This window comes from Oncorhynchus mykiss, chromosome 3 (genome assembly GCF_057628025.1).
Source record: "Oncorhynchus mykiss isolate SJ-2025 chromosome 3, ASM5762802v1, whole genome shotgun sequence".
In the NCBI taxonomy this organism is placed as follows: Eukaryota; Metazoa; Chordata; class Actinopteri; order Salmoniformes; family Salmonidae; genus Oncorhynchus; species Oncorhynchus mykiss.
Window position 1 is genome coordinate 27237623 of NC_143024.1, and position 9552 is coordinate 27247174.

General features: G+C 44.5%; 1 protein-coding gene across 3 annotated transcripts; it reads left to right on the plus strand.

Annotated features, from left to right (window-relative positions):
* The first annotated feature begins 251 nt into the window (after positions 1 to 251).
* On the plus strand, positions 252 to 9393 carry LOC110512131 (collagen triple helix repeat-containing protein 1). 3 transcript variants are annotated; one of them, XM_090227028.1, is made up of 5 exons: positions 609 to 845; positions 1627 to 1710; positions 7173 to 7391; positions 7691 to 7907; positions 8606 to 8789. In XM_090227028.1, exons 1-5 carry the CDS (start codon positions 735 to 737, stop codon positions 8719 to 8721), a joined length of 747 nt encoding a protein of 248 aa, XP_090083154.1. In that variant the 5' UTR covers positions 609 to 734; the 3' UTR covers positions 8722 to 8789. The 3 variants fall into 3 exon arrangements, with proteins under 3 accessions (XP_090083156.1, XP_090083154.1, XP_090083149.1); XM_090227023.1 differs by lacking the exon at positions 8606 to 8789 and adding an exon at positions 8886 to 9393 and having other exon boundaries at positions 619 to 845; XM_090227030.1 differs by lacking the exons at positions 1627 to 1710; positions 8606 to 8789 and adding an exon at positions 8886 to 9393 and having other exon boundaries at positions 252 to 845.
* The last annotated feature ends 159 nt before the right edge of the window (positions 9394 to 9552 follow it).

The window sequence follows — 9552 nt, forward strand, 5'->3', positions numbered from 1 at the left end:
TGTGGATCTACAATAGATGAGAAATTACATAGTTCCATTTTCCCAATCTGTTATTAGTGGTGGGGCACAGGGCAGCCCACAACAACTGTAAACAAGCTGAAGCATAATCAATATGTTGGGTTCTATTCAATCTATAACGCTGAAGACAATTCCTCTTTTGTTCTTTATTGCGCCTCTATTATTCCTCAAGCAAGGTGGGAGGCCGATGACATCACGATTCCCACCACACCAACTCCTTGAAGTTTGCAGTTGTGTCTAAAAAACACTATTTTTCTCAGCAACAACAAAATAATCTCCCTTTAGTGTGTGCACTTTATGTTATTTATACTTGAGATATCGCTTTTCAACAGTAAAAGTTCAAAATTCGCTGGAGCCGTTTGTTGTGAAGCAATTGAGGGGGAGCAAATAGCCTAAAACGGGTCTTGAACAAGTGACCATGTGGTTAACACGTTCCAGTTCCAGACCAATTGACACGCAGTAGGCTCACATTAATATAATTAATATTTGTAAGTGAAATGTTATTTCCCGCCCATGACAACTTCTGAGTAGGTCCAGACATTTAACAAACTTTAGCGGCAAAAACTCATAAATCATATGCTATGCGAGAACACATTTACAGGCAGAGCATAGGCGCACTCTAAATTTCCCTCATCCCCACTCACTTGAAATACGGCGCAGCACAGCAGCAGGGAATCCTTGCCGTGGTCTCTCTCGATCTTTTGGGAAAATAAAAGATGGTATCAGCTCTAACTCGTCTGCTGCTCCTCACCTGCGTGATTCTACCTTTCAATGGAGCAGAGAAATTGAGAAAGGCACTTGACAGGAAGGATGTTGAATACGAAAAGGTAAAAAAAAACATCTCAAATAAACTATTTTGGGTTAAAGCTGCACAGTCCTCAAAGTGCCGAAAACTACATAATCTCATCCCGATTCATTTAACCAATGTTTAAGCCGTTAATTGTTGCACATTTCTTTCATTATTTCATCCTTTAAAATATCCAACGTTTTTTTCAAAGATATTTTATTTTCAGTGATTTTCAGTTCCATATCTACTACCATCATTTTGAATGGGCTATGGATGATTGGTGCCACGTTGACCAGTGGCAACTCGCAAATGTTCTCTCAATATTAAATGGCATATTGGGCATAACTGACTCAAACCAGAAGCTGGCAAAGGTCCAGCATGCAGAAGAATAAAAAAGACCCAGACAGAAGTCATGAGGGGTCTGGCTGGTTCATTGTTTGTTCACTGGGCACAGACGTCAGCTCAACATCTAGTTTGGATTTACATTTGGTTGAGTTGTCAACTAACGTGAATTCAACAAAACATGTCACCATGTCATTGGATTTACGTTGGGTGAAAAAAGACGAAATGTCATTATGTTGATGACTTTTTTCAAATCCAATTAGTTTTCCACGTTGATTTAACTGATCACATTGGAATTACTTGGAAACGACGTTGTTTCAACCAGTTTTTGCCCAGGAGGTTTAGCCTACTGTAAAATAGTGGGTGGTTTGCTTTGGTGTAGTCCTAGTGCCTACATCTGATCAGCAGTAAAGGACTGCATGGTAATAATAACTGAGTAATGTGATTTGATGAACATCATCTTGTTATTATCTGTCTAGTGTACTGGAAACGATGCAGACAAACCAAACTGCACCAGAATCTCTGCTGAATCCAATTCAAGAACCTCTTATTTGAACAACATGGTAATAATCTCATCCTTTCCAGAGCGTATCGTTTTTTTCTTGCCACTGTAACGTTACTGTGTATTCTGTATGTCTTTAGCAGCATGCTCTCAGCCTGGTTTGAAGTCTGCACACGGTTTGCTGAGACGTCACTTTTTTCTCTATGTTGGGTCTTCTTTTTGTCCAGCTCGTTTGAACAGTTTGGATCTGTGTAAAACCTAATTGAGTCCAATCTTAATGTATGGTGTGTTGGCGATTTCTCAATGTTAGTCCACAGTTACAATAACAGTCACTTTCTCTGTTATCACAGCAGAAGTATGTTTGTCTGTGTAAAGTATAAACACTTTATATTATACAGTGGGCTACTGCAGTCTGTTCAGCACGTTTCGGATTAGTTAATAGGAAAGTCAGCTGTGTAGCTGAGCGGAACAGAGGTGCCTTTCATGGTTTTTGAATTCTCTCCAGAAACAAATCAAACCCTCATAAACGTCTGAGACATCCATTCTCTCAACGGGGGTCTAATAAGGATATTGGATCCAGTCCTGTATGGCTCAGCTGATAGAGCATGGCACTTGCAATGCCAGGATTGTGGGTTGGAGTCCCGGGACCCCTTTAAGTAATGTATGGATAAAAATGTCTGCTAAATGGCATATATTAATAAAGGATAATAACCACATTTTTATAGTCACAGAGGCATTTACATATGGTTGTAACGCTCGTTCTCTTCTTCTGACGAGGAGTAAGAGATATCGGACCAATTTGCAGCGTGGTAAGTGTCCATTTTAATAAGTCAAACTGAACACTACAAAATACAAAATAACAAAGTGAAAGAACGAAACAAATGAAACAGTCCCGTGTGGTACAAACACTGACACGGAAAATAATCACCCACAACTCAAAAGTGAAACCAGGCTACCTAAGTATGGTTCTCAATCAGGGACAACGATTGACAGCTGCCTCTGATTGAGAACCATACCAGGCCAAACACAGAAATCCCAAATCATAGAAAAAGGAACATAGACAACCCACCCAACTCACGCCCTGACCATACTAAACAAAGACATAACAACAGACCTAAGGTCAGAACGTGACAGTACCCCCCACCCCCCCAAAGGTGCGGACTCCGGCCGCAAAACCTGAACCTATAGGGGAGGGTCTGGGTGGGTGTCTGTCCGCGGTGGCGGCTCTGGCGCAGGACGTGGACCCCACTCCACCATAGTCTTACTCCGCCTCTTCAACCGCCTCCGTGGCCTCTTTAGAGCGGCGACCCTTGCCGCCGACCTCGGACTGGGGACCCAAGCAATGGGTCCCAAATGGACGGGAGATTCCGGCAGCACCGGACGGACGGGAGATTCCAACAGCACCGGACGGACGGGAGATTCCGGCAGCACCGGACGGACAGGAGATTCCGGCAGCACCGGACGGACAGGAGATTCCGGCAGCGCAGGACGGACGGGAGATTCCGGCAGCACCGGACGGACTGGAGATTCCGGCAGCACTGGACATACGGGCGACTCCGGCAGCTCAGTACAGACGGGCGACTCCGGCAGCTCAGGACTAACGGGCGACTCCGGCAGCTCAGGACAGACGGGCGACTCCGGCAGCTCAGGACTGACGGCAGACTCCGGCAGCTCAGGACTGACGGGCGACTCCGGCAGCTCAGGACAGACGGGCGACTCCGGCAGCTCAGGACAGATGGGCGACTCCGGCAGCTCAGGACAGACGGGAGACTCCAGACGGGCGACTCCTGCAGCTCAGGACAGACGGGAGACTCTGGCAGCACTGGGCAGGAGGAAGACTCTGGCAGCACTGGACAGGCGGGAGCACCTGTAGGGAGGAGACGGAGAGACAGCCTGGTGCTGGGGGCTGCCACCGGAGGGCTGGTGCATGGAGGTGGCACCGGATAGACCGGACCGTGGTAGGCGCACTGGAGGTCTCGAGCACCGAGCCTGCCCAACCCTACCTGGCTGAATGCTCCCCGTAGCCAGGCCAGTGCGGCGAGGTGGAATAGCCCGCACTGGGCTGTGCTGGCAAACCGGGGACACCATGCGTAGGGCTGGTGCCATGTACCCCGGCCCGAGGAGACGCACTGGAGACCAGATGCGCTGAGCCGGCTTCATGGCACCTGGCTCGATGCCCACTCTAGCCCGGCCGATACGAGGCGCTGCTATGTACCGCACTGGGCTATGCCTGCACACCGGGGACAGCCTGCGCCTCTCGGCATAACACGGTGTCTGCCCGGACCACCTCCCTCCACGGTAAGCACGGGGAGTTGGCTCAGGTCTCCTACCTGACTTAGCCACACTCCCCGTGTGCCCCCTCCCAATAAATTCTTGGGGCTGCCTCTCAGGCTTCCAACCACGCTGCCCTGCTGCCTCCTCATACCACCGCCTCTAGGCTTTCGCTGCCTCCAGCTCTGCCTTGGGGTGGCGATACTCTCCCGGCTGTACCCAGGGTCCCTTGCCATCCAGGATCTCCTCCCATGTCCAGGAGTCTGGAGATCGCTGCTGCTGCCCGTTACCACGCTGCTTGGTCGTTTGGTGGTGGGTGATTCTGTAACGCTTGTCCTCTTCTTCTGATGAGGAGTAAGAGATATCGGACCAATTTGCAGCGTGGTAAGTGTCCATTTTAATAAGACAAACTGAACACTACAAAATTCAAAATAACAAAGTGAAACAAACGAAACAGTCCCGTGTGGCACAAACACTGACACGGAAAATAAGCACCCACAACTCAAAAGTGAAACCAGGCTACCTAAGTATGGTTCTCAATCAGGGACAATGATAAACAGCTGCCTTTGATTGAGAACCATACCAGGTCAAACACAGATATCCCAAATCATAGAAAAAGGAACATAGACAACCCACTCAACTCACACCCTGACCATACTAAACAAAGACATAACAACAGCCCTAAGGTTAGAGCGTGACAATGGTCACTTATAGGCTACGGTATTATGCATCACAAATCCCATACATGTGCTCAAGTGCTTTTATAGGAGAATACTTGGTTTATCTTAGTCACAATCTGTCATTTCAACAGCATGACCCTGGTACTTTGTTTGGTAAGCTGTGGGACTCAGACACATCACTCCCCCAGTAAGAGCAGACTGGTGGCTCCACCATAGTCACTTAATGGCAAAAACGGACCTGGGTCCGGTTTTCTAATAGCGATGGAACGTAGGCTTGCGAGTGTTTTAACGATGCATTTTCCTACAAAAGCCGAAGATATATGAGGCGTTTTCCTAATCACCATGCAGAGAGAATTGTCGTGGTGTATCGTTGGAGCATGTGTTGATACTGTTAGGATCAAAAGAAAGTGAGTACTGCTCTTGGATCAGCTTTCTCAATCAAAATCTTTCTTTAACATTATACGTATTTCACAATACTGACAACGGATCAGCTCCTAGACCTAGAGAGATATTTGTATTTATTGATTTTTTATTTGACCTTTATTTAACTGGACAAGTCAGTTAAGAACACATTCTTATTTACAATGACGGCCAAGGAACAGTGGGTTAACTGCCTTGTTCAGGGGCAGAACGATATTATCACAGATGGCTGGAAATATTGAGGGGTATTATTCTAATGATAAAATTGCACTAAATCACTGATTTGGCAGATCATTGTGCACATGTTAGGCTACACATCATAAAATATGTTGAGACGAATTAAAGACAGCAAAATATAACACGTTTTATTAAACTTGAAATGTATTTCAATATGATTGAAATAGGCCTATAGCTTACTGTTTATATTTTAATTCGGCCATCTCTCATTTGAAACATATTTTTATAAGTCGCTAGTTTGTATCAATTGCAAGGACATTGGCAACTTTTAATTTCTAGTCAACTTTGTTCTGAAGATATCGTGTTCACAGAGACAGATGTGATTTTATGTTTAGCGGAGATCTTTTGTGTATAAAGTGAAGTGGGAGGGCAAAAAAAGATCTAACGGCACGCTTAGCTGTTCTATGAGTGGTCTGAGGCAGACGTTAGATTTCGAGTGTTTTCAAGTTCAACGTTAATAACGATGTTTTTGAACTTGAGCTTTTGGGAAACCTGGCCAAAGGCTCTTCAGGCCTGGTATATTGCTCAGTATACCATTTGTGTCTCGACAGCTGGAATTTAAATACGGCATGTAATTCCATAGCCTACCCCATTTTATATTTGTTTTTGGCATTCCTGAAATGCTCATTGTCTAAAAGTAATATGAACAATATCAGCTCAAGTTAGAACAAGTTCTTGAAATAACCAGTTCACTGTAATATAAGCTGACGTTGTCTTTGGTTTCTTATTTGTTATTGAAGACTCAGTCTTTGCACAGCACAGCACAGCACCACCTAGCACAGCACAGCACAACCTAGCACAGCACAGCTGCATGACTAATAAAAAGCGGACATTTTCCTAGCCGATTCTCAACGGTTACTAATGACTCCATTGAGCACTGGCTAACTTTTTCCTATGTCCTTTTATATCCTTTAAGTGAATGTTCTTGATCTGAGAACAATGCTACATATTTATTCTGATACAATGTGCTTAACTAAGAGTATCACAAGTTTGTATGTTAAATACTGGACTCTAGGCCGAGTACATCAGACAATAGCACAGAAAAATACTTCCTGATTTCCATCTACTCAGTTGCTGATTCACCAAGTATATCTACGTATGAGAGTCTTGCGATAAACAGTCATGTTAGAGAAGCATGGTTTCTCTCTCTGTGTGTGGTATGGTTACTCTGGCCAGCCAGCCTGTCTGTAGGTCTTTGAGTCACTGTGAGTAAGAGGGAGCATCTGTCTAAACAAAACAGAACTGGACATTGAATCATGCTGGTCTGTCTGTCTCAAGTCACTGACTGACCACAAACACAGGAACACAGATTTACACTCTGAATTCCTGCTTCATTCACTCTATCACTCACTTCATTTGGTTACAAAAGGCCCAGACATTTGACATCTTCTTTTGCACTTTTGTGATTGGGAGTCAAGTCCCCCTGGACACAAACTGGTTGAATCAGTGTTGTTTCCACATCATTTAAACAAACAAAAATCAATGTGATGAAGTTGAATCAATGTGGAAAACTGATTGGATTTGCAAAAAGTCATCAACTTAAAAGAATTTCAGAAATGTTTCTCATTTTCTCACCCAAATTTTCACCTAAATCCATGACAAGGTTCACATTTCTGTTGAATTCACGTTAGTTGACAACCAAATCAACTGTAAATCAAAACTAGACATTGAACTGACGTCTGTGTCCACCATTATCCATTACAGGTCTAGATGTTCATTGTCATGAATGTGGGCACATACATTTGATGTAGTTCATATGATGCTAAGATGACAACCTGGCACTTCTTAACTCTAGGTGGTATGTTATTAGTGTGGTTATTAGAACAGTCTGTCTCTCCCTCTTGTTCCCCATTATAACAGTGTCTCTCTCTCTCCCTCCATCTCTTCCTCTCTCCCTCCCTCACTCATTCTCCAGTACAACAGCTGCCCCCGGGGTCCGGCTGGCACCCCTGGAAGGGAGGGTAACCCTGGCACCAATGGCATCCCTGGGACTCCTGGCATCCCGGGGCGCGATGGCATCAAGGGGGAGAAAGGAGAGTGTGTGAGTGAGGTGTTTGAGGAGCCATGGAAACCCAACTACAAGCAGTGTGCCTGGAACTCACTCAACTATGGGATCGACCTGGGCAAAATAGCTGTAAGTGGCAGGCAATGCTCATTAGACAGGATCTGGGGCACAGAGTAATATAGGTACATCAGCATTATTACTATGTTGATCATCCATAATAAGGTTGATTGTGTTTGTTTAGAGAAAAACATTTGTTATTAACATGTTATTTTCATTTGCTCTTAAGCTTGTGTACTAACAGTGTAATTGCTAGTAACAACATTGTATTATTCACACTGAATTGAAATGAGACGTGAATACAAAACATAAAACATTGAAGATGCTATCATTGGATGCTAGTGTCTCCACCTCTCGTGTCTCCCCTGTAGGACTGTACATTCACCAAGCTGCGTTCAGACAGTGCCCTGCGTGTGCTCTTCAGCGGCTCCCTGAGGCTGAAGTGTAAGACAGCCTGCTGCCAGCGTTGGTACTTCACCTTCAACGGAGCTGAGTGTACAGGACCTCTGCCCATCGAGTTCATCATCTACCTCGACCAAGGGAGCCCTGAGCTCAACTCCACCATCAACATACACAGAACCTCATCTGGTAATCAACCTTACACTCACTATATACAGAACCTCATCTGGTAATCAACCTTACACTCACTATATACAGAACCTCATCTGGTAATCAACCTTACACTCACTATACACAGAACCTCATCTGGTTAGAGATTATACCACCAACATGCACAACTCATCCAGTAAACTGAGCTATTGTAGCTAGTGGTAGCTATTTGTTTGTGGTGGTATTTTGCTTATATATCTCAAATGTGAAATCTATTGTAGCCTTAAAATATGAATAATATCTCTACTATTACTGTTTAAATTCTACTGTGAAGCAAGACATTTGGCATATGCATGCCTACTCCATAGTTTTCCTTCTTTAGCTGCCAAGTTCACCAGTGTAGCAAGACCAAAACAAAGCAATTAACAGCCCTCGTCTTGGCACACATACGGCAGTGTGAGTGTTCAATGTAACTCAGGAAGTTGTCTTGAAAATAAACCCCAATTACCTTAGTTTTTCTCTCAGTGACACTTTACCCGAATTTAGAGTAACTTCTCGTCTTGTCCCAGTCTAAGGGTTGTGTGAGGGGATCTATGACCTGTGTATTCCTCTTGTCTTGTCCCAGTCGAAGGGTTGTGTGAGGGGATCTATGACCTGTGTATTCCTCTTGTCTTGTCCCAGTCTAAGGGTTGTGTGAGGGGATCTATGACCTGTGTATTCCTCTTGTCTTGTCTCAGTTGAAGGGTTGTGTGAGGGGATCTATGACCTGTGTATTCCTCTTGTCTTGTCCCAGTCTAAGGGTTGTGTGAGGGGATCTATGACCTGTGTATTCCTCTTGTCTTGTCCCAGTTGAAGGGTTGTGTGAGGGGATCTATGACCTGTGTATTCCTCTTGTCTTGTCCCAGTCTAAGGGTTGTGTGAGGGGATCTATGACCTGTGTATTCCTCTTGTCTTGTCCCAGTCTAAGGGTTGTGTGAGGGGATCTATGACCTGTGTATTCCTCTTGTCTTGTCCCAGTTGAAGGGTTGTGTGAGGGGATCCGGGCAGGCCTGGTGGACGTGGCTATCTGGGTGGGGACCTGTGCTGACTACCCCAGAGGAGACGCATCTACAGGGTGGAACTCTGTATCCAGGGTCTTCATAGAGGAGCTGCCCAAATGAGGCCTTCTTTATTAAGTGATGGGACCAGGCCCCATAGAGAAAGAACCCCTAACAATACTTCTGAAGCCTTTGACTACATATCAGTTTAGTTTCTGGATGGGTTCCTAGTCTTTGACAATGTCCTCTGGCCAATCAGACAACTTCAGTTGTGGCTAAATCCTACTACAATATCACTGATGTTCACTTGAATGTTTTGTACTACAGCACCTGGGTAGGGTCTAGTTTATTGGCCACCTGAAATTAGATTTATTCCTCATTAGTCCCATTCCTGTTTAATAAAGGAAAGATTTTGGCTGTGCATGTAATCTGTTGAAGTCGTACATTTTTAAATGAATTACTGTCAATAAAGTAATATTTTGTATGAATCAAGCATTGTGTTACTCATTATACTATAACATGTTTTCCTATCAGAGAATATATTTTTTTGAAAATGTGTCAATTCATAAAGAAATGCATTTAGACATAGTTTTTTCAAGTGACAAGTGAACACAGCATAGCTGTTAAATTTACTCTGAAGCAAAGAA

Bases quoted from the DNA above. Each gene is read 5' to 3' on its own strand.
- LOC110512131 (XM_090227023.1), top strand. From the start codon at position 735: ATGGTATCAGCTCTAACTCGTCTGCTGCTCCTCACCTGCGTGATTCTA. The intron at 7,392-7,690 runs GTAAGTGGCAGG...TCTCCCCTGTAG, and splicing joins TCGACCTGGGCAAAATAGCT to GACTGTACATTCACCAAGCT. The intron at 7,908-8,885 runs GTAATCAACCTT...GTCTTGTCCCAG, and splicing joins CATACACAGAACCTCATCTG to TTGAAGGGTTGTGTGAGGGG.